The 27432-nt window shown below is 48.4% G+C and overlaps 2 protein-coding genes across 4 annotated transcripts in view; one reads left to right on the top strand and one right to left on the bottom strand.

The window, feature by feature from the left end:
• PDZD7 (PDZ domain containing 7) overlaps positions 1–13604 on the bottom strand; it is a 25119-nt gene extending 11515 nt beyond the window's left edge. The window contains exons 1-8 of one of the 2 annotated variants that reach the window (XM_007479155.3): positions 12817–13604; positions 11756–12089; positions 3781–3921; positions 3021–3195; positions 2245–2421; positions 2024–2171; positions 1382–1442; positions 80–502 (exon numbers count right to left, since the gene is read on the bottom strand). In XM_007479155.3, the coding sequence (XP_007479217.2) occupies positions 80–502; positions 1382–1442; positions 2024–2171; positions 2245–2421; positions 3021–3195; positions 3781–3921; positions 11756–11954 (1324 nt within the window). In that variant the 5' untranslated portion in view covers positions 11955–12089; positions 12817–13604. The remainder of the gene's footprint in view (positions 1–79; positions 503–1381; positions 1443–2023; positions 2172–2244; positions 2422–3020; positions 3196–3780; positions 3922–11755; positions 12090–12816) is intronic. The other variant, XM_056805273.1, reaches the window with a different exon arrangement.
• SFXN3 (sideroflexin 3) lies at positions 8753–27432 on the top strand. 2 transcript variants are annotated; one of them, XM_007479158.3, is made up of 11 exons: positions 8753–8955; positions 22042–22205; positions 22853–23023; positions 23548–23646; positions 24375–24450; positions 24642–24727; positions 24921–25048; positions 25429–25478; positions 25877–25926; positions 26050–26097; positions 26221–27432. In XM_007479158.3, exons 1-11 carry the CDS (start codon positions 8923–8925, stop codon positions 26315–26317), a joined length of 1002 nt encoding a protein of 333 aa, XP_007479220.2. In that variant the 5' UTR covers positions 8753–8922; the 3' UTR covers positions 26318–27432. The 2 variants fall into 2 exon arrangements, with proteins under 2 accessions (XP_007479220.2, XP_001369910.2); XM_001369873.4 differs by lacking the exon at positions 8753–8955 and adding an exon at positions 14727–14832.

Below are 27432 nucleotides of genomic sequence, written 5' to 3'. Positions count from 1 at the left end.
TGGGATAGGACGGAGGTGGAAGCTATTGTAGAAAACTGGCCTGGGGAAGGAGAATAAGACATACTCATCCCCAACATACCCCATAGGGTCAGGTAGCTCTGAGAGCGAGTGATAGGTGGACGAGGCCTGCTGAGAGCCAGTAGGAGGGCTGTTTTGGGCGACTCGGACAGTGCGGTGTCAAGGCGAGAGCAGGACCTTCGGGCAAGGAGGGGCCCATCTGATCGGATGGCTGTGTCTCTGAGGATGACCGTAGGCCGGACACTGCACCATGTCTCCACCACCCCGCTGACCTCTGGCTCGGTCTGTATGGCCGTGTCCGCCCGGCCCCAGCCCCTGGCCCCTGGCCCCACTAGCTCCTCTGTGGATAGGCCCACATCCACCATGTCCAAGGGGAGGCAGCTGGAGCCAGAGCCAGAACTGTAAGGAATGCTGGAGGAGTAGGAGGAGACAGTTGAACTACTCTCCGATGTCTGTGACAGCTGCTGCAGGGGCCCATTGTTCACTATGAAGAGGCAGGGGCCCAAGTCAGTCGGTGGAGATGGACAGGACTTTACCTCTCCCTAGAAACCCTGCCCTGATTCCTCCTGGCCTCCAAAGATCCCCATTGAGTGCAGAGGGGGCCTAGCCAAGTTAGAGGCAGTAAGGTAGAAAATGTCATGGTCTGGGAGTCAGAACACCTGGGTTCTAGGCCCAGGTCTGCCACGGATTCCCTAGATGCCCTTAGGCAAGTTGATTTCTATCTCATCTGAAAAATGAGGGAGTTAGACTAGTGATGATACTTCCACTTGTGGGGTGGTTATAAGGGTCAAGTGACTCAAGGCTCCTGGAGAACTATGAGGTGCCACATTATTTTTGCAGATCAGGGACCCCGGAACTCTCTCCATCCTCCTTTCTGCCTCCTGGCTTTCTTGGCTTCCTGCAGGTCTTAGTCCTACTTTCTGGGAAGCCTTGCCCAGTCCTCCCTAACCTGGGTGCCTTCCCTTGGAGAGGATCCCCAGTTTTTCCTGTCTATCTCTTATTTGTTCAGTGTTGTTTGCATCATCTCCTCCATTAGTGAGCTCCTGGAGAGCAGGAACTACCAGTGGTGTTCATGGCACCAAGAAGGCTTAAGAACCCTGGCTGTAGATGGTCCTTCTAAAGTCCTCTTCCATGCATCTAAGCTTTCCTAGGGGGCATGATTCTGAGAGCTGGAAATGGGGTTTTCAAGATACCCCAGACCCCAGCTGAGTGCCTGGGAGGTAGAGGTTCTTGGAGGGAAGGGAGGCTTCTTTGTTAAGCTTAGGACACCCAGGCTCTAGCCTGGAAAGATCCCTCCACCCCATCCTCAGACACACATGGAGCCCTGTGGAGTATGATCCATTCTGCCTTCAGAGCCTCTTACATTGGTCCAGCCAGCAGTATTCGGACACCATCTCCTTGTAGGCTGGATATCTTCCTGTCTCCTAGGTGGGGCAGAGAGAGGAGGGGAGGAATGGGGGGGAAATGGAGAGTGACAGGAATGCCATAAGGAACAGGGAAGTAATTGGAAGATCAGTGGGGAAATGGGGGTGGGAGACAGGGGATTGGGGAAAAGAGAAATGGGGACGGGGGTGGGAACAGGGTATGAGCATCTCCCATATCCTAAGTAATGGGGAGAATATGACTCAGGAACTGGTTAATGATTCCACTCTCACCCTGGTTGAACCTTTAAAATCATGTCTAGGAGGCCTGCAATCTCTTCTCCTCATTGCCCACATAATGGCCCCAGGGAGTACTCCCCTGTCTCTGCCCACCCTGACCCCAAGCCGAGCTCTCTTCAGAAGTCATCAGGTTCCTCCCTGCCACTGTGAGCTTCAGGGTTCATCCTTCCACTGAGAAACCAGGACTCAGTCTCTCTGCTGAAGTAGGCTGCCTTTTCCAGCGCTTACACTGGCTACTTTTAGGACGTCCCTCCTGTCGTCTGTCGTCTACCTCTCCCCGCCAATAGCTGCCATTTCTGCTTTCCATCCCAAGGTCCAGGACAACCCTGTGGCCCATGGTCTACCTTAATGGTCAGCATGATGTGCGTCTGGCCCTTCAGCACCTCCACAGCCTGGCTGTGACTGATGTGGTCAAACTTCACTCCATTGGCTGCCAGGACTTGGTCCCCCACTTTGATGCCATTCTCCTCGGCCAGTCCTCCGTGGTCCACTCTGAGACCAGGGAGGCCAGTCAGATCCCAAGGACTCCTCCCAGCCCCTCCTCCCCAGCCCCCGGCCCACGCACTTGGAGACATAGATTCCCAGACCAAACTCTCTGCCCCCTCGGATGTTGAAGCCAAGGCAGAAGTCATCAGAGGTCGTGTACAGGTGGACGATGCGTCTCACACCGTCGTCGGAGCTGCAGTCTGAGGGGGTCGAACTGCATTTCTCCACCACCAGCCTTCGATTGACCACATCCACCCTAGTACCCAGCGGACCAGCCAAGAGAGTGGGGCATCAGTCACGAATGAGATGAGCTGGGGGGAGCCCTCTGGCCCTTCCCTGCCCCCCCATGCCCAGCCTCAGAGACCTCTGGCATTTCCCTGAACCAAGGGTTAAGGGTTTCCTAGTGAGGGTCCCCCCAGCCGGACGAAAGCCCCCCCAGAGAAGGAGCATCGTTTTGGGACAAGGGCATGGGACAGATGGCGGGAGAAGAGTTCCCAAGGAAAGGGAGCATGAGGTCTTTTCCCCAAATGCTGCCAGCATGGCCAGGCTCACTCACCAAAAGCCCAACAGGCAGGAAGAAGAAGGGGGAAAGCCCAAAAGGAGCAAAAAGAACAGCAATCTCTGAGGAGAGACAAGAGCGGGGAGCGGGGGTAGAGGGGACACAGAGAGAAGAAATCATGGCCAGGGAGAGAGGGGCTCCTGCACTCTGGAGCTCCCTCAGCCCACCGAGGCACCCCCTTCCCAGGCTCCTGGAGCTCCAAAGCCCCACCAAATGACAGGCCCACACCCCTCCTCCCCCTTTCTCCCAGAGGCCCCACCTAGGGGAGGGAAAGGGAAGACAGCCGGAGCCCTCACCACGTGGTCTTCTCCTTGGAGAACTTGATCCCAGGCACCCGGCCCATCCGCCGCACCATCATGCTCAAGCGGCTGCTCCCGGTCAGCACCTTCACGGCGCTGCTCATGGTGGTACTCTCCAGGCTGAGCCCATTCACCTCGGTGATTTTGTCTCCCACTCGAAGCCCAGCTCTCTCTGCAATGGCACTGAACCGCTGAGCTCCCCCCTTAGCTTGGGAGCCTGTCCTTCATTCGGTCTCCTCTTTCAGGCCGGAGGCTCCTGGAGGGCAGGGCTGGGGCACCCCCCCTTCCCCACTCCAGACTTGCATCCCTCATTTTAGTGCAGGACAGGGGAGAGGAGGGAGGAAGCAGAGGCTCAGCTACCCCTTCAGACTAGGTTTCTCCACTGGGGACTCCTGAGGGCTGGGATTTGTCTTCCCACTCAGTCTCCCCTTTTATTTTTTTATTATTTTTTAAACCCTTATTTTCCATCTTAGAATCAACACTGCATATTGGTTCCAAGACAGAAGAGTGGTAAGGGCTAGGCAGTGGGGGTTAAGTGACTTGTCCAGGGTCACCCAGCTAGGAAGTGTCTGAGGCCATATTTGAACTCAGGACCTCTCATCTCTAGGCCTGGCTTTCAATCCATCAATACACTTAGCTGCCTGGGGGTCTCCCCTTTTAGATCAGGAACTCTCTGAGGACAATTTATGCAGATTGTGTCCTCTCTGAGACTGGGGCTTGCTGCTCCCTTTTCTCTTCCCCAAGACCCAAGACTCACCGGCACTGCTCCCTTCCTCCACTTTGCTGACAAAGATGCCCAGGCCATGCTCTGAGCCCCCACGAACACTGAAGCCCAGCTTTCCTGCTGGGCTTTTTTCCACGGTCACTGCATTGATGATGTCACTCTCATCGCTGTTGGCTGAAGGCAAAGAAGGATGAGCAGCATTGGGGACATTCACCTTCCCAGAGGGAGCTTCTAGCACAGGAAGATATCCCAGATCCTCTCTCCTCCCCGCCTTCTCCTCTACCCCAGTGAGGTGCAAAAGAAGAGGCAGGACAGCCTAAGGGATCCCTCCAAGCCCAAGAAAGCTGGCAAACATGGTGGAGTGTCAAGAATGAGCCCTCCAAGCCCAAGAAGGCTGGCTAACATGGTGGAGTGTCAAGAATGAGCCCTCCAAGCCCAAGAAGGCTGGCTAACATGGTGGAGTGTCAAGAATGAGCCCTCCAAGCCCAAGAAGGCTGGCTAACATGGTGGAGTGTCAAGAATGAGCCCTCCAAGCCCAAGAAGGCTGGCTAACATGGTGGAGTGTCAAGAATGAGCCCTCCAAGCCCAAGAAGGCTGGCTAACATGGTGGAGTGTCAAGAATGAGCCCTCCAAGCCCAAGAAGGCTGGCTAACATGGTGGAGTGTCAAGAATGAGCCCTCCAAGCCCAAGAAGGCTGGCTAACATGGTGGAGTGTCAAGAATGAGCCCTCCAAGCCCAAGAAGGCTGGCTAACATGGTGGAGTGTCAAGAATGAGCCCTCCAAGCCCAAGAAGGCTGGCTAACATGGTGGAGTGTCAAGAATGAGCCCTCCAAGCCCAAGAAGGCTGGCTAACATGGTGGAGTATCAAGAATATTGGAGTCAGAAAAGAGTCGAGTTGGAATCATATCTTCGACACTTGCTGTGTGACATTGGGCAAGTCTGTTTGATCATCTATAAAGGCTCAAATATGGATAATATAGGTAAAGTTTGAAGTCTTTGAGAAAAGGGTTACAAGGCATTGCAGTCCATATTTAGACAGTTTGAATTCTCGGGAAGGTGGTTTTTTGCTGATTGTTTTTCATTTTTTATCAAGCCTAAATTTGTGTGATTTCCACCCATTATTACCTTTTCTGTCCTCTTGTGCCAAATGAAACAAGTCTAGTTCCTCCTCCATATGAAAACCTTACAAATACTTTTTTTCAAAATCAGAATTTAATCCCAGGTATCTGAACCCCTCCTTCCCCTCCCAGACTTCACTCCATCACTCAACAGAAAGATATATATATATGCACAATGTCTTTTATGTTTCAATTCTCTTTCTCTGGGGATAGACATTCACAAGTCAGTCTTCAAATATTAATTCTGTGACTATATATAATGTTCTCTTGGTTCTATTTGTTTCACTCTTCATTGTTTTGTGTAGGTCTTTCCAAGTTTTTTTTTTATTAACTTGTTCATTGTTTTTTTTATGGCTCAGTAGTGTTCCATCACAATTTGTTGAGATGGACATCTCAATTTCCAGTTCTTTGTCACCACAAAGAGAGCTGCTATAAATATTTGGGAACATATAGGTTCTTTTCCTTTTCCCCTGATCTCCTTGGGAAATAGATCTAGCAATGATGGGTCTAAGGGTTTACATAGTTTTATATCTCTCCAAAGAGATAATTCCAAATTGCTCTCCAAAATGGTTAAATCAGTTTACAATTCCACCAACAGTGTATCAGTATTCCTGTTTTCCCACATCTTCCCCAACATTTGTCATTTTGTCCATTTATCATTTTAGCCAATCTGATAGATGTGAGATAATATCTCATAATGATTTTGATTTGCATTTTTCTAATCAGTAGTGACAGAGTATTTTTTCATATACCTATAAATGGTTTTGATTTCTTCATCCAAAAGCTGTTCATATTTTTTGACCATTTATCCACTGAGGGATGACTTTTATTTTGTAACTTGATAAACTTCTCTCTATATTTTAGATATGAGACCTCTATCCTAGAAACTATAAACATTTACCCCAATTTCCTGTTTTCTTTTTAATATTGACTTACCCTGGCTTTATTTGTACAAAAATTTAATTTAATGTATTCAAAGTTATCTGTTTTACATTTTACAATGCTCTCCATCTTTTATTTACTCATAAAATTCCTCTTTTATCCATAATCTGATAGGTAATATATTCCCCATTCTAAAATGCTTATGATATCTTCTTTTATGTCTAAGTTGTGTATTCATTTGGATCTTATATTTTTTCCCTCTTTTTAAAAATTTAGAATAGTTTTTTCCATGGTTACATGATTCATGATCTGCCCTCCCTTTCCTCTCTACTCCCAAAGTTGACAAACAGTTCCACTGTGTTATACATGTATCATTGTTCAAAATCTATTTCCATGTTATTCATATTTGCAGTAGAGCAATCATTTGGATCGCATCTTAATTAATGGTATAAGATAATTGCTTTCTACCAAGTTTCTGCCAAACTACTTTCTAACTGTTCCAGCAAATTTTACCTAATAGTGAATCTTATTCCCCAAACTTGGATTTATACTTTTGTCAAATATGAAATTATGATAATCTTTTACTGTATGTCAGTTTTGTTCCACTGATCTACCTTTCTATTTCTTAGCTAGTACCAGATAGTTTTGATAATTACTACTACTTTATAAGTTTTTTATAAGTATGTTTGGGTTTATTCTGGCAGATATACTCTCAGGTACTTTATTGTCTGTGGTCATATATCCCTTTATAAAGGGATATCCAGTCCTTATATCCAGTCCTCTTATATCTAGTCCTCTGGAGTTGATGGAAGAGGTCATTCACAACCAAGTATATCTGCTGAAGGGTCTGTGGATGTTTAATTTGGAGAACAGAAATGAAGGCTTCAGGATAAATAGGGAGGATATGTTATTCTTTAGATATTTAAAGTATTGTCATGTGGGAAAAGAAGCTTATTTTGCTTGGCTTTAGCTGGGAGAACCAGGGCTAATTGGTGGGAGTTAGAGGGAGGCTGATTTTAGACATAGAGTCTAGGGTTCCTTCTCCTGTACCAGAGTTCTTTCCCCTTAATGGGGTCCACAAAGTTTTTTTTTTTAATATTTTGATAGATGTATTTCAACTACAGTTGCTTTCCTTTAAAATCCTTTGTTTTTTATTTTGCTCCTTTGAGAGCATTATTCTGAGAAGGGGTCCATAAGTTCCACCAAAATACTCATGGGGATCCAAGTCACCCACCCAAAAAAGGGCTACACCATAATTATCTATGATTTTAGCACATAACACTGGATTACAATAAACTTTGTCCAAGAATTCTGAAATTTTGGGATAAGGGACAAGAAAGAATAGTATAGAACATTGATGATGATAAAATTCTCAGAACCACTTTGGGGTTGAACTTAATAGGATGAAACATAATTAGAATAAATATACAATCTTATACTTGGGTTCAAATAATTGACTTTACAAGCATAAGATGGGAGAAGTATGCTTAGACAGCACGTCTTCTGAAAAAGATCTGGGGATTTAAGTACTATGCCGGTCAGCAGTGTGATGTGGTGGACAAAAAATTAATGCAATATGACACTTAACTAATGGAGGGATTCTAGAAAAGTTGATAGTGTCACTGATCAGAGCACAACTGAAGTTTTGTTGGACCACATCTGAATAAGGGGAATTAATCAAAAAAAGTGTCTTAGAAGAAGACAGATTGGTGAAGGGCCTCAAGATCATGCTCATATGAAGAAGGGCTCATAAGAAGGAGGAACTGGGGATGTTTAGCCTGGATACAAGATTTAAGATATTAGCTCTTTGCAGGTCTTTGAAGGGCTATCACAGAGAAGAGGGATTCTAGATGTACTCCATTTAGCTTAAGGGCAAGAGCAATGGGTAGAAGTAACAGAGAAATAGATTTAGTTTTTGATATAAAGAAAAACTTCCTAAGAATCATAGTTATCCAAAAATAGAATGGATTGCCTTAGGAGGTATTGAGTTTCTGCTTCCTAGATAACTTTAAAAAATTAAAAAGGCTAGATGGCCACTTGTAGGTGTGGGTCAGGTTCAACTAGAAGGATATTGAGGTTCCTTCCTGTTCCTGAATTCTGTGATTATCAGAAGACTTAAGAAAAACTAAACTAAAACCTTTCCTTTCCTTCCCTTTCCCTTCCCTTTTTCCTTTTCTTTCCTTCTCCTTCCTTCCTCCCTTCCTTCCTTCCTTCCCTTCCTTCCCTCCCTTTCCTTCCCTTCCTTCCCTCCCCTTCTTTCCTTCCTTCCTTCCTTCCTTCCTTCCTTCCTTCCTTCCTTCCTTCCTTCCTTCCTTCCTTCCTTCCTTCCTTCCTTCCTTCCTTCCTTCCTTCCTTCCTTCCTTCCTTCCTTCCTCTCTCCCTTCCACATTGAGCATGGGATCTATCAGAGGTTGAAAGGGTTCTAAGCTTAACTGCTAAGCAACTGCTGCTCCTCTTTGGCTTCCCTGGCCTCCTTTGGGTCTCAGGTAAAGTCTCTCTGCTAAGAAGCCTTCCTCAATCCCCTTGACTGCTAGTGCCTATCCTCAGTTTATTCTTCCCACTTTCTATTGATAGTGTGCCTGGACCAAGTTGCTTTCATGCCGTTCCCCCTTGACTAAGTTCCCTGAGAGCAGGGCCTGCTTACTTTTTATCTTTCTCTGTATCTCTAGCACTTAGGCCAGTGCCTGATACATAGTAGGAGGTTAATAAATGCTAGTTGGGTGACTCCATCAGAGAGCCAGGACAGAAGGCTGGAGGCCCTGGGTTCAAATGTGACCTCAGACACTTCCTAGCAGGCCAAGTCACTTCATCCTAATTGCCTGTGGCAGCTGTTCTGCCTGGGAACAGACACTCATTCAGTATGGATTCTAAGACAGAAGGTGGGGGTTTAAACCAAAAAGAACCAAAAAGGGTCTGGAAGGGAAGGGCCAGCGTAACCTCCTCCAGGGGGCAGCAGAGCTCTGGGGGAGGGTGGGGGAGGGGGCACAAGGAGCCCCAAAGGCATTGTGGGACTTCTGGAGAGGAGTCTTAAAAAAGCCAGGCACCCAGGGCCTCCAGATCCCCAGAGAGGCTGGAGGGGATTGCTCTACTTGACATTGCCCTTTTCAGAGTCATCTTTTAATAAATTTTTAAAAAGGCGAAGAAGGCCCGAGGCTGAAGGACTCCATCCTAAACCATGGCCCCAACAAAAAGGTCGTCATGGCCTGAGGTAAGTGAACCCAAGCCTGGCAGGGGGGTCGGGGAGTGCCCATAGGAGAGTCTAGGCAAGACCTGGCTTGGGGGAATCTTCCTCTCGCCCCCTACCCCCACCCCTATCCCCATCCCCCAGGAAGGTACTGCTGTCTCTGAGCCTCATTTTTCCTATTAATAAAATGGGATTAACCTTTGCCCCATGACCCCCAGGAGGTGAAAGCGCTTTGGGCCCAGCCCTGACAATCCTCCACCCCTAGCACCGGGCCTAAGCAAGCCAGAGGCTCCATTTGGGACAGGAATATGAGGGCCAGGGAAGGCTGGATAATCCCAGAAACACTTAGAAGCATCTGCCTACAGAAACACTTGCTTCCATGGCCTCAGACACTTCCTAGCTGTGTGACCCTGAGTAAGTCACTTAATCCCACTTGTCTGGCCTTTACTGCTCTTCTGCCTTGGAATCCATTCTAAGGCAGAAGGTAAGGGTTTAAAAAAATGAAAAAAGAAGAAAGAAATACTTGGTTCCAGAAATGCCTTAGTCCATTTATACCTAATTCTATTAAGGTACCCCAGCCACATAGACAATCTCATTTCCCTGAGACAGGAGTTTTTAACACAAGGTCAGTCAATATTTAAAAAAAAAAAAATATATATATATATATATAATATGTATACAGATATATAAATAATTATATTCCAATAGAATTCATTTGTAATCTTTTATATTACATATATTATATATCCTTTATAACAATATATTTCATATATATATATAAATTTTATAATCCTTTATATTTTATCGAATACATTTAAAAGCATTTTTCTGAGATAGGAGTCAGACTGCCAAAGGAGTGGTCCATGACAAAAAAAAAAGGTTAAGAAACCCAAAGTTGCCTTTATATAAAAGGATAGGAGTAGGGAAGGAGGCGAGTAGTTTCTACCTTTAACATAGCTCTTCTCAGAAAAATGCTTTCACATGTATCCAATAAAATATGTAGGATTATAAATTAATTCTGTTGGAATACAGTTATGTTATTTTAAATGTTCACAGACCCCAGTTTAAGAACTCCTGTCTTAAGGGAATGAGAGTCTCTGAAAATTTCATGTGGTTGGGTCACCCTAATAGAATTAGGTGTAAATGGGCCTAAGACATTTGTAGAACCAAAGTGAAAGCAGAAGCTTCTGAGTGTTTCTGGGATCAGTGGCCTTGTTAGAATAGGGCCTAGGGCAGTGATGGGGAACCTTTTAGAGACTGCATGCTGTGATAGTGCCCCTACTCTTATCCCAGATGGGGAGGGGAGTATGCACTCCCTTTGGGCTGCTGGGCAGAGGTGCAGATGAAGGGAAAAAATATCCTCAGGTGTGGTGGAGAGGGAGAAGGGAGCATCTTCCCCTCTAGTTCCTCTGCCTTTCTGGTAACAAACTCTGGTGGATGATAGTGCAGTGCCCACAGAGAAGGCTCTCTGTGTCCTCTGTGGCACATGTGCCATAGGTTCACTATCACAGGCCTAGAGGAACATGTGGACCAGGAGAGACAGGAACAAAGGACCTCAGGGATTGGAAGTAAATGGACTTAAGATAGCTGGATATATGCATTTATTAAATGTCTGCTGTATGCTACGAATACACACAAAAATGAAACCATCCCTATTCTCAAGGAAGCTCTATTCTAATTAAGCTGAGGAAATAAGAGTTAGGTTAGAGCTAGAGGTAGCTAGGAAGAGAAGATGGGCAAGGGGATGAGGGGTATCCAAATGCTTGTCTCATCCATCTCTCTCCTAGTACTGAAAACAGGTAAATGCTACAGGATAAATCCAACTATTGTAGAACTCTTCCTTTTCTTGATTGTTTTTTGAACTGGCTAGGGTAGAAATCCCAGGTTTAATGTATCCCCTGTACTTTATTTCAACATTCAAGGTCTAACTGCAGACAACTTTTCTAGCTGTTATTCCTCCTCTTCAGTACAAATCCTTTCATCTAGGCCTAGGTCCTTACACAAGCCTTTCACATCTTGACTCCAAGCTTTTGTTTTCTTTTCTTCCACTGACCTCTGGGCTTCCCTAATCCAAAAAGTATCTGCTTCTCTGGATGCACATGGAATCTGACTCCCTTGAGGAAACTCTCCCCAGGTCCCTACCTAGTTCATAATGATCTGTTCCTCATTTAAATTCCTGAAGCCCTTATATATTTATTTGTTGCTTTTCAGTGGTTTCAGGCAGAAAATAAATGGAAAATGGCCTTTCATAGTGCTTCCTTCTCACATTGTTCAGATGATTTTCAGTTGTATCCAACTCTTTGTGACCCCATTTGGGGTTTTCTAGGTAAAGATATTGGAGTGGTTTGCCTTTTCCTTCTCTATGTCCTTTTACAAGAAAATGGGGCAACGAGGTAAAATGACATATGCAGGGTCACTCAGCTAATAAGCGTTCTGAGGCCAGACTTGTACTCCAGAAGATGAGTCTTTCCAAATTAAGGCTCAGCACTCTATCTCCCACACCATCTAGCTGCTTTTGCTTGCTCTTCATTTCTGAGAGAGAGAGAGCTGGGAGGGAACGGCTCCATCCACTTACTCAGAAGCCAGGATTTCCCCCTCTCTCCCTCCCTCATGAACCTTTTTGTTCTTTAGGCTCTCCCATCCAATATGTTTGTCAGGTTGTCAGGAGCTCAGCTAGGCTGGAGGCAGCTCTGGGGCCCGAGCCCCGATGCAGTCAGTCAGGAGTGTGGCAGCAGGAGAGCAGGAGCTGAGCACAGCACAGAATACCACCTGTCTCCGTCCCCGGTGCCCCCTCCCCCGCCGCACACCCCCACGCCGGCCCTACCTTCGATGGGGGAATTGATGAGGATGACTCTGCCCATGGGTGAGGAGGCTCGGATTCCCCGGGGGGGCCCCTCCAACAGCCGCTGTTGTCTCCTTAGCAGGTATCGCGTTGCGGAGCCCGTGTCGCTGCCCAGGTGGCCGCGAGAGGAGAGGGAACTTAGTGAACCCGAAGACAGGTCCCCCAGGCCCAGGGGGTCCATGGTAGCGAGGCTCTCTATGGCCCCACGGCCCACTCGAGGTTCAGCCCTGGGTCCGGGGTCCTGTGCCACTTTGCTGTCCAGGTCATAGCCATTGGGAGGGGGAGAGGGTTTCGAGTTCACTCCCTCAGATGGGATCTGGAGAGAGGGTGGAATCTTAGGGTCAAGAGGAGACAGAGTCCTATCCCTTCAAGGCCGACACCCCCTTAAGGGTCCCCTTCCCCACATCCCACCCCGAGGCAGACACCAGTCCCGGACTGTCTCCGTCCCCCAATTCCTGCCTCCACCTCAGCCTCCTCCTGGAATCCTTCATTCCTCGGCTGCGCTACTTAATTTGGGGTAGAGTCCATTCCAGTCCAGGGGCCAAAGACCTGAGGCTTCTGACTTCAGGTCTTTGGGGAGACCGTCTCAGGGAATTTTGATACCCCTCCCACCCCCGCTGAGACGATTTGTGAATATTCAATGAAAGAAAGGCCCAGGGGTTTAGGCCTTTCGGGAGAGGGAAGAATGGGGGGACTTTAGTGCCAGGGACATCTCCATAGGTTCCCCCTCTCCATATCTGGAGGCTCAGGATACCTGCTCTCTTCACCCAAAGCAGGCCTGTTTCACATCCCTACACCCCGATCCAGCTCCCTTCCCCCGCTCATCCCAGCTCCAGGGAGGAGGATTCAGGCGGTTCCCCACCCCCCCCCACCCCCGCCCCCACCTCAGTAACGGGGAATCCCCCAAACCTGAACACAAAGACTCCACGCAGTTCCAGGAGCAGAGAAAGCAGCCGGGCGAGTAGCTTTTTTGCTCTCCGCCCCCCTCTGGCTTGCCCTCCTCACTCCCGCCGGGTCACCCCTCAGCCTGGCGCTCCCCTTACCTGGCTCCCTGGTCCGCTACTGCGGGCCTCACCTGAGACAGAGAAGCATTGCGGGTGACTTGCAGCGGAGAGCCCCGCCTCCTCGCGGACAGGTTGCGTAGATAGGTCTATCCTGGGTCAAGCCGAGATTCTCATTGGCTCGCGTGGCTGCCAGTCCGTTCTTCCCCCACTGCCTGGACCTCTTTGCTCCCCTGCGTAATGGGCTTTGCTAGGTGGCTGGGAGGTAAACCAAGGGGCGGCTGTCTGTCCAATACCGGGCGCGGGTCCCAGGGCCAGGGCTGAGTATGGAGAGGCAAGAAAAAGCGGCCCCTGATGGGAAAGGTTGATCAGGGTCTCGTATGCCCCATTCCCTTCTCTTCTCCTTGTCAGGTCAGGGGAGTCTCCAAAGCCTGAAGGTTGCGAGAATCAGATGAGGAGTTTTCTTCACAACGCCTCAAAAACGTGTCGGTTTTCATTGTTGTTTCTAACCGACCTCCAGCTTCAGCCTCCTCGGAACTGCCTTTTGTGGGGTCTGAGATGTCCCTCGTTCTTGGATGGAGAAGAGTGCTCCGGAATAAGCCGAGGCTCTGAGTCTCCCGGGGTGGGGGAGGAGCTGTGCCGCCTGGTTCTCGGCTGTTAGCTTCCCCGGGTTCTCTTTGTGTGCTGCTGTGCACCTTTGTGTGACTGGTTTTGGATTCTGTATTGATCTGTTGGTGTGCGTATCTGGGTGGGGAGGAGGCGCGGGCCTTTCTAGCTGTGCGTATCTATCGGTTTAGGGCTCTGCCCAACTCCGACCCGGGAAAGAGAATAGGGGGCGGGGCTCTGGCCCGCGTGACAAACCCCAAGGGCTGGGAATCCTCCTGACCCACTGACCTGCTTGGCTAGAGGTAGTGGGTCCTCCAAGAATTCTTCACAGTGACTCGCCTTGAACATTAGGAGGATTGTCCTCAGATAGAGTGACTTCAGCCTGGGTCCCCTGGTCCATTTATCGTTTGAACAGAGTAGAAAGATTCCTCTGGAACCCCCAAGACTCCCCACTCCCCTCGCAGTGATTTGTTAGGCAAAGGTGAGATGCAGCTGTGGGAGGAATTGTGGAGAAGAGAACTTTAGGAGAGGATAATGGGGACGGGAGGAAAGAGACAGAGTGGGAGGGGGACTGGTGAATAAATTTAGTTTGAGATTAAAAAGTACCAAGGAAAAGGGGGCCAGAGGGCGGAAGGTACAATGGAGGGAGAATTCTGAGAGGGATGGGATTATGGAGGCTCCAAAGACTAGGAGTGGGGAAGAGAGAAGGAGCCCTGGTTGTGAGGCTTAGGGAGTAGGGGGCTGGGGACAGAAGGAGCGCTAGGGGAGAGGCAGAGTTGGGAAGGTGAGAGCAGAGATTCCTGGCTAATGGTCAGCAAAAGCAGAGACGTATAAACAACCAGCAGCTGAAACCCGAGCCTCTTAACACTCTCAGTTGCTGAGGAGCGCACTGCCTCCTCCGCCTCCCTCCCGGGTCTGGCTCTTTCAGGGGTGGCTGGAGATGGGGGTGGGTCTTGCCCTGGTCCCTGGGTGCTCCTGCTGAGCTAGGGGCTTCAGCTCCGTGAGCTAATGGCAGGAGAGTGGGCACTGCCTCTGCCAGTCCAGTACTAGGGTTCCGGATAGGTACGGATGTGTGGCGGGGTGGAGTGGGGCAGCCTGGTCCGGTAGCCTCTTTTTCTACCCCACGCCGGAGCTGACCCCCAGCTCTGATTGGTGCAGGATTAAGGTGGTGGCGGAGATACTGTCTGGACAGTTAGGGCTGGGGGCGTTTCCCCCAGTGGCTTCCGATCTGGCCAATCCCGGTCCCTGCTCGGACCGGCCCCTTTGGAGCCCCCTTGCAACCCCAGGGGCCGGGGTTGCATCCTTCAGCCCTATTGGCTGTTGACTGAGTTCAGGCTACGTCACGAGTGACGTGTACTGGTGGCGGTGAGGGAGGCTCGAGCTGTCCGTCGAGTAAGGAAGGGGAGAGGGAGGGAGGTCTCTGAGGATAGCCGAGGCAGCAACCGGAGGAGCGTGAGTGAAAGCTGGATCTGCCAGCGTTTGGCCCAGTGGGGAAAACGGGAGTTGGGGGGAAGGAGGGGTGTTTGCTCTGCGTTAGGGACGCTGCCGACTTCACTTGCCCCCTTCCCATTCGCCCGACCCGGCTGCAGCCTTCTCCGCCCCTTCCCCTATACTTGCCCCACTCCAGGTCTCAGAAGTTTGAGCAAGTGATTACTTTTTATCTGATGTATGTGAGATCATTGGGTGCGGGACTAGTCTGTGGGCCCTTCCTGTGCCGGCTTTGTAGGTTCAAGTGGCTCGCTAATGGTGCTGGGGCTAATGTGGACTAGAGGATTAATCCTTATGGAGGATTTTGTTGAATGGTGTCCAGATGGTCCCCGGAGGCGGGCCACTCGTTCTGGCTGGGAGACAGAAGGGACGCCCAGAAGAGCTGATATCTCCCATAGATCTCCTGGGAAGCAGGATCTTCCTGTGGAGCAGAAGGGAAAGAACTCCAAGAGGTTCTTGTTCTGAGAGTGGTGAGGCAAGATTAGAGTTTGTCTGTCTGCTCCTCACATTTCTCCAGCTTCTACCTGGGCAAGAAAAGTTGGGAAAGGGGCCATGAGGTGGCTCAGTGGATAGAGAGTCAGGCCTGGAGACAGAGGGTTCAAATCCAGCCTCAGACACTTCCTAGTTGTGTGATCCTGGGCAAGTCTCTTAAGCCCATTGCCTAGTTCTTACCCCTCTTCTGCCTCAAAACTGATACTTAGTATAGATTCTAAGACAAGAGGCACAGGTTTGAAAAGGAAAAGAAAAGAAAAGAAAGGTTGGAAGAGCATAGGAAGGAGGAGAAGCAGGGACTGAGGGGGCAAATTGGATCATAATCTCCAGAGTCAGCATGTGACTCAGGTACTTCCAACAGGAAAGGGAGGAATTACATCTGAAGAAGCCAAGGAGAGGTTAACAACACACATGTTTATGCACAGTTCATGAGATGCAGTTCAGCCACCTTTAACAAAGTACTTACCATATTCTTGTTCCACCTTTGGGGATCCAGAGAGAAAAACAAGACAATCCCTGTCCTCAAGCCCAGCAGGCTAGGGGAGACACTTCCACACAGACATGTAACTTGAGGAGGGAGATAAATAACACTGTTGACCAGGGAGACTGAGAAAGACTTCCCAAGGGAAGTAGCACCTGAGCTGAGCCTTGAAGGAAGCTAAGGATTCTAAGGGGGGAGGGGGAATAGGTGATGACAGAGAGCATTCCAGGCCCAGGGAGCTGCAGCCTGTGCAAAAGGCTGAGGAAGGAAGGTAGAATGTCAAGTTCAGTAGGCTAGTTTGGTCGGAATGTGGAGTACATGAACTAAAATAGAAACTAAGTCTGAAGAGGCAGGTTGGAGCCAGATGGAGGAAGCTCTCGGTGCCAAGCTGGGGAGGGCATTTTATTGGAGAGCCAAAGGGATAAATTTTTTTCAACAGGGAATTGACTGAATCAGAACTGCTTTTAGGAAGAGAGGGGATGGACTAGAAACAGAGAGACCAATTAAGAAATTATTGCTGTAGACCCAGTGAGAGGTAATGAGGGCAGGCTGCCATATAAATGGAGGAAAAAGGACACATGAGAGATATTGTGGAGGTATATTTGACAAAACTTGGCAACAATTTTGGATATAGAAGGGAGGAGGAGGAAAAGACTGCTGTGAATATGACTGGGAGTCTGGTTATGTCTTCAAAAGAAAGAGAGGATTTTGCAGGAGGCTTAGGTTAGGGAGGGATAATCAAAAAGCATTTATTAAGCTTCTTCAGTAATGTGATAGATACTGGGGATATGCTGGGGAAACAGTCCTTGCCCTCAAGGATCTTACATTCTATAGGGAGAGACAATCTGCATATAAATGATATATTAAAAATATCTGTAGCAATCCTTACTCTGGGGCTGAGTCCCTCACATAAACTCATACTGGTGGCCCTGGTCTTCAGAATGAGGCTGTGGCTAAGTCTCTCAAGGTTCTAGGAATAATCCTGAAGGACTGTATTTCTCATACTGCCCATAACTAACCCTCTCCTCTTCGCCTCCCCACTCTATGTGCTTTCCATTAATAGCCAGTAGATATTGTTTATCTTTTAGAAAGTATACTATGAACAGTCAGTACAAAACATTCTATCCCCCTCCCCCAAAGTGAAGGCATACTCTGGCCTTGTATGATCAAAAGGATAGTGGGCTTAAATTTGAAATACAGTAATAATGAGGCATATGTTCTCTGCACACACGTACCAAAGGGGTACTTCCTGACTCCTAGCCTTGGAAGTCCTTTTCTCCCTTTGTCAAATCTTCATGAGATTCTGTTCATTGTGGCATCAGTGAAGGAGCTGCCTGGACATAGCCTTCTCAAGGCTGCTGCTTGATCACCTCTGAATCCTGTGGCTTCTACAGCTGACACCAGTGAACCCTACTACAGATATAGAATGCTTATGAGACCTCTGAGTCTTCTGAACTTTCAGGATCACTGCCTGGACACATTTACTTCCAAATCATAAAAAAGAATTTTGGAGCTGACCATAGCCCCCATCTTTGAATAAGTGATAGGTCTGCTATTTATCCCTCATCACACTCCTGGGACTGATTATATAAAAGCAAACTTGTCTTCTCTCACTATCAAAGGAAAAATAAATCAAGAAATGGGCAGTTTGCCCTTATTTGTATATTCAAGTCTCATTCAGCAACTCACTGGTTCTTCCAATTTTGTGGCCAATTAGAAGATTTTACCACTGAAAAGGGGTTGATAACAACCTTGAGTTACCATGGCTAGAAACTTGCTCCCTCAATTTTCCAGAGGACTCCTTGAACTGAAACCAAATGGGGAAATCCAGGGCCACAACTGACAAGTTTACTCTATTAAATATATTGAAAGGAGGGAACTAATGTGTGTGTGGGTGGGGGGAGGGGAACCAGAAACAGTAGCATGATGAGGAAGGCTGAAGAAGGCTTAGGAAAGGCTCTATGTAGAGGCGATATTTGAGCAAGGTTTGGAAGGAAAAGGGGATTCTAAGAGGCAAGAGGAGAGAAGGAAGTAAGTCCATTATCAGCACCAGCAATAACCAGTCCAAAGGCTCTGGAAAGAGGGTAGTGTTTTAAAAGGTTGGGCCAGATTGTGAAAGATTTACCTAATGGAATTTATTTTCAAGTGTCTCAGCTTCTCCCTCCCCTTTCCACATCCTAGAAGGCATCATCCAGGAGACAGATGTGTATTTATAGATTATATCTTCATGTTTTCCTTTTTTAGTTAATTCTCTGGGGGTGACATTCATAAGTCATTCTTCAAATATTAAATCTGTAGCTGTGTTTTAATGTTCTCTTGGTTCTGCTCATTCTGCTGTTCATTATTCCTTGTAGTTCTTTCCAAGTTTTACTAAAATTAGCCTGCTCATTGTTTCTTATGGCACATTGTGAAGAATTTTTAAAAATTAACATAGGAACTACCATTTGATCTTAGATGTACTAGACAGCCATTGGAGTTTATTGGGGTGGAGAGTGATATGTTCAGACTTGTCCTTTTGGGAAAAAAATTCTTTGATATCTATTTGGAGGATGGATTAGAGAGAAAACAAAGGGGAAGAAAGAAAAATCAATAATAAGGCTATTTCAGTACTTCAGGGTGATGAGATCCTAAGCTAGGGAGTTGGTTGTATGGTTAAAGAGAGGGAGATATATGCAAGAGATGTTATGGGAGTAGAAATACAAGATTTGGCAACTTAATGGATTTTTCAAATCAAGGAGAATAAGGAGTCGAGAATAACACAATGACTGAGATGCTTGGATGGCTGTGAGACTGGTCATATCTTCATCAGAAAGGCAAATTTGGAAGGGGCATGGGTTTGGGGGAAAAGATGAATTCAGTTTTGGACATGTTGAGTTTGAGATGTTCATGGAACCTACAGTTTAAAATATAAATGAGGTACAGCTGGAGCTCAGCAGAAAGACTACAGCTAGACTTACAGGCTTAGGCAACAATTGCAATTATGAAATTATGAGGCACTGGGTGAGAGAGAATAAAGAGAGAATTTAGGTCATGTAGAAGAGTCTAGGACATGTCTTTACTGCACATATCCACCCATGTGGTCCATACTCTTCTCTAAGTCACCATACCCTGAATTGAGTTTCCTGCCTTCTCATTTCTCATCCTTGGCAGTCTTCCTCATTACACAATTGAAATTGCTTTCTTTAGTTACCAGTGATCTCTTCATTGTCAGATCTTAAGTTTTTCACAGTTGCATTTTCTTAATCCTCATCCTTTGCATTATTTGCTACTCCTGACTACTCTCTTCTCCCAGACCATTTCCTCCCTGACCTTTTGGGACAGTACCTTCTCTCAGTTCTCCTATCTGACTTCTCTTCAGGTTCCTTTGTTAGCATGCCATCCATATCATACCCTCTAACTGTGGATAGCATTCCTCCAGGCTCTGTGATGAGGTAATTAGGTCCCAGAGTTCAGTAGATGAAAGATAGGATAGGAACTGGTAATTTGGAAATCATTTGTAAAAGATGACAATAAAATCCATGATAGTTTGAGTCTGTCAAAGGAAAAGAGGGTAGAGAAGACAAAACTTTGGGAGAAGCCTAAGATTAATGGGTAGGACCCACGTGAGGAGGAGTCAGAGAGGTAGGAGGAAAACCAAGAGAGAATAACGTCACAGATACCAGGGATAATCTTAGAATCATAGAATTTGAGAGACATGAGGGACCTCAGGGTCCATCTAGGAACTAGATAGAGTTTGGACTCCCCTTGATATCACTGATCCTCTTACAAAGGACAAACAATAAGATAGATTCTTGTCCATTCACCTGCTAAAGGAATCTTCACCATCCTCAATAAGTGGTCATCTGGTCTCCACTGGAAGACTTCCAAGAAGGAGGAACTCATGACCTCTCTGGGCAGTTCATTTGACTTTTGGAAATGTTTAATTGTTGGAAAACTTTCCCCTACCCTAGATTTACCTCTTTCCAACTTTCGTCCACCACTCCTGCTTTTGCTTTCTTGGTCCAAAGAGAATAACTCTCATCCCTCCTCTACCAATGGACCTTCAAATAATTGAAGGCAATTACCATGTCCCCAATGTATTTCCTTTTGTCCCAGAAAACAATGCTGAGTTCCAGGAAAGGTTATGTAGGAACTAGGGAGTGAGTGACAAGGATCAGACTTTTCAAAGAGATTATGAAGGATGAGTACTAAGAAAAGGTTCTTGTGTTAAGCATTTAAAAGATGGTTGGTACTCTTACTGAAAGCAGTTTCAGTGATGGTGTTGAAAATAAGTGAGAAGTAAGGCAGTGAATATGGAGAACACTTTCTAGGGGTCTAGCTTTGAAAATAAGAAGAAATGCAAAATGATGGACAGAAGGAATATCATTGTAAAGTGATTTTCTTTAAGGATGAGGGAGATCTGGGCATGTTTTTTTTGGGTGGTAGAGAAGGAGCCAAGTGATAAAGAGAGATTGATAATGAGAGAAAGGGAATGATTGAAAGAGTAACCCTCAAAAGAGATAAGAAGGGATGAGATCAAGGGCATAGGTAACCTTGACACAAATAAAGGGCACCCCTTCCTCCAAAGCTGGAATAAAAGGGAATAGAATGGCAAATGTAGAAGAGTCTCGATGTACTGAGCAGGAGAGAAGATGGAGTTTGTGGTAGATAACTTTTACTTCCTAAGTAAAATAGAAAATGAGCTTCTCTGCTGAGAGAGCTGAAGAAGCAAATAGTGGAGGAGTCTTGAAGAGAGATGGAGAAAAGATCAGGAGAGGAGGAAATAAGAGTTTGCCAGCTCTAGGGCAGAGGAAGTGTCAGTTGTTTGGGGCTTCTACCTTCTTGGGTCTAGTGTATCAGTTTGTTCTTTTTCTACATATTGTACCAAGGAAGAAGGGATTGGGCTGAATCCTAAAATGGGGGAGATGTTGTATAGCCAGAGGTTATCTTGTACTTTTATTATGCATTTGGCTTCTGGATGGATCTAATATCTGAGGTCTTGGTACCTGACAGGGCCTCGGTGTCAAGGTCTGGTGTCTGCATGCTTAATGATGTTAATGGGGATGTGAGGTAGTGCTTTTCTTAAATGATTCACTGAAGCAGACCCAAGTAAGATAAGTTCATAGATCTAGAACAGTAAGGAATCCCAGAGGTTATCTAGTCCAACTTCTTCATTTTACAAGTGAGGAAACTGAGGACCAAAGTTACATCTGTGGTATCAGGTGGAATTTGAATCCAAGTCCATATTATTTGAGATTAGTGTCTTCACATGTGGAAGGAAGTTCAAGAGAAAGAAAATTTCTAAGCCTATTTCCTGAGAGGGTTCAGGGTTGGAATCCCAGTAATCTTGACCCAATGATGGCAAATAGGAGAGCAGGTGCTGGGAGAAGGGGCTAGATAACAAACAGTAGCAGCTTCTATCTACTTAAGCATTCTGTGGTATTGGAAGGTGGAGATGTTTTCTCAGATAGTTCATGATATAGGGTAGAATAGGTTTTGTAGTACAGAGAAGGGGAAAGGCTTCGAATCCAATCCCTTCAGGCAGCCAGGGCTGGGCCACACATCCTCTCACCAGTTAAGTGATGGAGGCTTGGTTGTAGCTCCTTAGCTGTTGTCTAGGCAGGCTACTGTTTGTGCTGCCATTGCCTACTGTGGTACCTGGGGACATCTGTGTATATATGTTCATACGTACATACACATATATTCTCAGACCAGAATTCATATGTAAACACAAGTTCATACTTATGTACCAAAAGGCCCCAGGACCTAGATCATTTCAGCCTAGTTCTGCTGATTTTCTCTACTCTCAAAACTCTAGTAATAAGGCAACTGTTCTTCTCACCTTACCTGGGCCCATTGACTTTGATACTATTTTGTGGAGAAGCCATGAAATGGCTTCAGAAAAGTCAGAGAAGAGTCAACCCTGTGGGTTCAGGATAGCATTGAGTTAACTAGCTTATTCCAGGGATGGAGACAGGGTTCTCATACTGAGACAATGCCATCTGAACCCCCCTTCCCCCCAAACACACACACACACACAGAGGAAGCATCCTATTGTGTTGTGGGGGGTGGGAGTTTAGGGCAAGATCCTCTCTTCTTTTCTCCCTACTCCTCATAAAAGTTCACGCTTTAACAGGTTGGGACCCAGAAAAAAGACTGAATGTATTGTGGGTGTTTTGGGGGTATAGCCTCTGATCTTCCTATCCCCCTTTCCCCTGCAGAAGATGAGTGAGTTACCTCTGCACATCAATATCCGTGATCCTCGTTGGGACCAGTCTACTTTTGTGGGTCGTGCTAAGCACTTCTTCACTGTCACCAACCCCTTGAACCTTCTACTATCTGAGGAAGAACTGAATAAAGCTCGAATGATTGTGATGAACTACAGGTGAACTCTCCCTGCCCTTCCTTCCTGTCTTCCCTAACCCCCAGGAGAACTGTAAGTGACCATTCCACTTCTGACCTCATTGTTGGTCCTCTCAAGCATTCTACAGAACTATGATTCCTAACCCAAATGTCCTTGAGGTCAAATTTTAAGTATTCGGGACAGGAATAGAAGAGACTCTTCTTATCATGCCTACTCCATGGGGGAAATGATGAGGACTTACTACTAGAGGGAAATATGGATAGCCAATAATCATGCCACCTTAATAAGAACTAAGCCAAAGTCTTTGAAATAGCTCCTGGACCTGGCCTCTACCCTGGACCATTTCTCATGTGGGCCCTCTCAGCCCGACATAGATATGGTGGGCATTGGGCTCTTCAGAAGAAGCCTAGGAGCTTTTTTATCCCCTTGGTGCTGTAGTGATGAAGGGGAGTAACTCAAGGATAGGAAAATGGCAGGTCCCTTAGATTCTGAGACTCGAGGCCTATATTCTTGGGTCCCTGTACAAGATGCTTCCCCAGCTCTGAGACTCAATTGTATTTAGGTCTCTGTTCCTAGGTAGATGTGATCTGATGGAATGAGAGGACTTGGGAATTCCTAGGGAAAGCAGCTGCTTTTCCAGGAGAATAAGACTTGTCCTTCCCAAATAGGGCAGGGATTGTGACCCCTGGGCTGACTGAAGATGAACTATGGAATGCCAAATATAAATATGACTCCGCCTTCCACCCTGACACTGGGGAAAAGGTCTTTATCGTTGGCCGAATGTCAGCCCAAGTACCCATGAACATGCTGATCAGTGGCTGCATGCTCACCTTCTACAGGTAGGAGCCTCACGCCGAACAGAGCCCCCAAACACTGGGCCAAACCTGGAGGCCAACCTGGCACGATTCACATTCCCCCAGCCTCAGAGTTATAAACTGTAGAAGGGAGGTGGGCTGAGGATGCTTAGGAGCACCCAACCTGATTGGGGCCTGGGAGGAGGGAGAAATTGGGTCCTTTACTGGTTATTTCTTTGATCTCTTAATACTACTTCTTTCTCATGACTCTCTACAAATGAACTATGGCCTGTGTGTCCACCCACTCTGATTCTTGTATGTGATAGGGGAGGTCCAGGATAACATCAGGGATTATGTGGAGAGCTTGAGGGTAATTACTGGGACCTCTGGGCAGGGACCCTCATCAGGGTCTTAGGATGGCCACTTTGGGGATTGCCATGGAAGGGCAGCCTCTGTTCAGCGGTGTGTAGTCGGAGGGGCTTGGGGACCACTGTTGAGATCTCTGTGTGGAAGGGTTGGAAATAGTGGTTGGGTTCCAGAGCCCTGGGACAAACCTACTGTCTCCTCAGGAAAGTTTCAACTGTGGTGTTCTGGCAGTGGGTGAACCAGTCCTTCAATGCTATTGTCAACTACTCCAATAGAAGTGGGGATGCAAAGATTACTGATACGTAAGGAACAGTCCTTCGATTCCATCCAAAATTTTTCTGTGGGACACCTCTGGGTGGGGTAGAGATGAAAATGAAAGCAATGCCTGCCCTAAAGGAGCTTCCATTTGACTGGCTTAGATGCTTCACTAACCTCTCTGCCTTGGGCTTCCTAGCCCAATCCTGGGGTCTGCCCATGGAGCAGCTCCCTATATTTCTACATTGGCTACCTCATCTCCTGGGGGGACCCTTAGAGGCCTTGTTTGGGGGGCTTGGGAGTCAGTAATGGGAGACTTCAGACTGAGGCACACGCTCCTTCCCTGGTGGAAGGTACCATTGGGCCCATACTGTGCCCTGGGCAGGGCCACAAGCTGTGGCAGGTCTCTGTTACCTCCCTTCTCCCCTGGTCCTGGCTGCCCCAGGCCAGGCTGTGCTTTATATCGAATCCAGCTATCTACCCTGGGCACCCCACCTCTGCTGGCTGCAGAGCTTGGACCCTGTTCCAGCCACAGCCATCAAATCAGTACTATCTTTGCTGATTGATTGCCCTAATAGATGAATTCACCAGCCTGGCTCCCCAGACCAAAGCTCCCTTCTCCGGCCAGCATGCCTCTCTAGGTGCCGCCCCCCTCTATTGTAATGTAAACTCCTTGCTGGCGTGTGTCTTATCTCCAGTGATTAATACCTGGCAACTATTTAGAAATGATTTTTGTCATCCATGCCTTCTCATTACCTGGCCTTTCTGTCCACAGGCAGCTGGGAGTAGCTTACTTGAGTGCTACCAGTGGGGCTGTGGTCACTGCTCTGGGACTCAACTCCCTCACCAAAGTAAGCCCTGCCCTCCCCCCCCCATGGCTCAAGCCCCCCAGCACCCCAGGAACCTCTAGCCAGAGGCTGCCCTAAGGGGGCTCCTTCCCAAGCTCACTCATCCCTCCCCGATGGCTGCCCTCACCTACCACAGACATTTCATGCTTCATGACTACCAGGGCCAAGCCCCTGACCAGTGCCCCCTCCTCTAGCATCTGCCTAGCATGGTTGGCCGCTTCATCCCATTCACAGCTGTGGCTGCTGCCAATTGCATCAACATCCCATTGATGAGGCAGAGGTGAGCAGAGGGAGGGGCGGCTCCCAAAGCAGAGGACCCCATGGGGGTGGGGTGGGCTTCCAGACCCCTTTGGCTAGTCCCTGGAGGATACTGGGAGTGGGCCAGGACCTTCTGAGGGACCCGAGGTGGGGAGGGGCTGTGAGGACGCTGGGCCTTGGAGTCTGATGCTGCTTTTTGCCTCCACACATGCCAGGGAGATAGAGGTAGGAATCCCCGTGACTGATGATTATGGCCAGAGATTAGGCACTTCCTCCAAGGCGGCTCAGCTGGGCATCTTCCAGGTGGTGACGTCCCGGATTGGCATGGCTATCCCTGCTCTGAGTGAGCCTGGGGGGCTTGGGGGGAAGGAGGGGTGGCTATGGGGGAGGCACCCAGGACTCTTGGAGGGAGGCCCTTTTCCCAGGAGATACCCTGCCTGTTTGCACTCATCATATGGAACAGCTGGATGGTGAAGTGGACAGAGCACCCACCTCGGAGGAAGAAAGTATGAGTTCAAGGCCTGCCTTGTCTTGGACACGTACTAGCTAGGTGGCCCTGACCACTTAACCCTGTTAGCCTTGGTTTTGCCATCTCTAAAATGGGGATGGAGGTACTAATGGCACCGATTGTTGTGAGATCAATGAGATAACATGTAAAATGTTTTACCAATCTTAAAGTGCCATATAAATGCTGGCCATTATTATGCTTTCCTCCTCCTTTAGCCATCCCCCCGGTAATTATGAGTGTGTTGGAGAAAAGAAAATTCTTACAGGTAGGTCTGCCCCTGCTTCCCTTCTTACTTTGGGCACAGTCATAGGGATAAAGAAAGGACTTGGCTTTGACTGGGTGACCCAGGCCCCCTCCCCCAGGCTCCCAGCCCAATCTTAGCCTCTACTATTTGGATCCCGAGTTCAGGCTGAATTGCTGTGGGTGGGGGTCCTGGAGGGACGAGGGTGGAAGTAAAAGTCGTCAGAGGGCCTATGCTGGAGGATGCCAGGGGAGGGGGAGGCCCTCCAGAAGCCATTACGCCGCTCCTCAGTGACAGGCATGCAGTGGGAGCAGGCACGGAGACCCTGGGCTGCCACCGAGGGCACGGGCCACCAAGGGTGGTCAGGGCCGGAGGGGCCGAGAGCCATTCTGGGTCAAAGACTCCGTCTTCATTTCCCACAGCAAAGACCGTGGCTCATCGGGCCCCTGCAGGTGGGGCTGGTTGGCATTTGGTGAGTGTCTGGGCAAGGGGCCGGAACTGGGGAAAGGGGTGAAGGAGTCTGGGGAGGGAGGCCTCTGGGGCCCTGCTACGGACAGATGGGACACTCAGACTCCTTCTTCACCTCCCCCTTCAGCCTGGTGTTTGCTACCCCTCTGTGCTGCGCTCTCTTCCCCCAGAGGAGGTAAGCATCCCTGGGAGGGGTCCTGTCGGGGAACGTGGAAGGACATTGGCGAGCCAGGCCGGGAGAGGGAGGGCTGGCCCAGCCATGGCCGCTGTTCTGGCAGCTCAGCCTGTGATTTTACAGCTCCATTCGAGTGTCCCGGCTGGAGCCAGAGCTCAGAGATCGGATCAAGAAGCAGAACCCCGACGCTGAGGTCGTTTACTTCAACAAGGGGCTCTGAGGGGAGGGGTCCGCCCCATGTTCTCCGCTCCTGCCCCTGATGCCGGGCATCCCAGCTGTGGCACCTCTTCTGCGCCGCCCCCTCCCTCCGTTCTCCTGCTCCAGAGCCTGGAAGCTGGAGGTGACCCTTCCCGGGAAGGACTTGTGCCCTCTTCCCATGAAGGCCTAAAGATCAGGGGCAGACACCCTGCCCAGGGTGGCTGGAGGGGAGTGCCTGCCCGGCTGCCTCCCAGGAACTGGATGGCCAGTGTGTCGGGGGAGGCAGCATTCTGGGCTCAGGGCCCAGCATCCGGGGGTGTGGGGCCGCCCCACCACCTCCTTCCCCATTAGAACAAAACGTGTCCATATGTTTGTTTGTCCGGGAGAGCTTCGCTCCAGAACTCCACAGAGCAGCTGCTGCCCCTCCGAGAGGCCACGCAGCTCCCCAGATCCTTGCAGGGTTCCGGGGGGGACGGGGCCACGGCCACAGCTTTGTGTTCTCCTCTGTATGTCTGACCGTAACATGGTACGTTTGTCTGTGATACGGCCTGACTAAAAGGAATGTCTGTGAGGCCCGAGTGCATGCGTCGGGCATGTCCAGATTTCTTTGTTTATCTTCACGTGTGATTCTGTTGGCATCAGAGCCAAAACGGTCCTGGGTCCCGAGGAGCGCATCTCATGAACAGCCACTCTCTATTCCTTTGTTTCTTTGTTTCCTCAAACCTTGCCTTCTGCCTTAGAATTGATGCCCGTTCCAAGGCTGCTGCCTTGGTAAGGTAAGGAGTGGTACTGGCTAGGCAATTAGGGTGAAGTGACTTGTCCAGGGTCACACAGCTAGGAAGTGTCAGAGGCCAGATTTGAACGCAGGACCTCCCATCCCCAGGCCTGGCTCTCTACCTACGTGGCTGTCTTCCTATTCTTTCAATACTAAGTTTCAAACTAATGAACAACCTCGTCTAGCCCATAATTGGATCCCTTCTCCACCTTCAGCCTGGCCTTGGCCTCTGGAGTAATGGGTAATGATTGGAAGTGGAGGGGGGTGGGGTGGGCCTCCCACTCAAGCCCCTTCTCTAGCCGCCACCAGTAGCGACTCCCATGATGCCAGTGTTTGTACCCAAATAAACTTGAAACTTTTAA

Source organism: Monodelphis domestica, chromosome 1, assembly GCF_027887165.1.
Source record: "Monodelphis domestica isolate mMonDom1 chromosome 1, mMonDom1.pri, whole genome shotgun sequence".
In the NCBI taxonomy this organism is placed as follows: domain Eukaryota; kingdom Metazoa; phylum Chordata; class Mammalia; order Didelphimorphia; family Didelphidae; genus Monodelphis; species Monodelphis domestica.
Note: the sequence above shows the minus strand (reverse complement) of the source record. Positions and strands in the feature narration are given on the sequence as shown.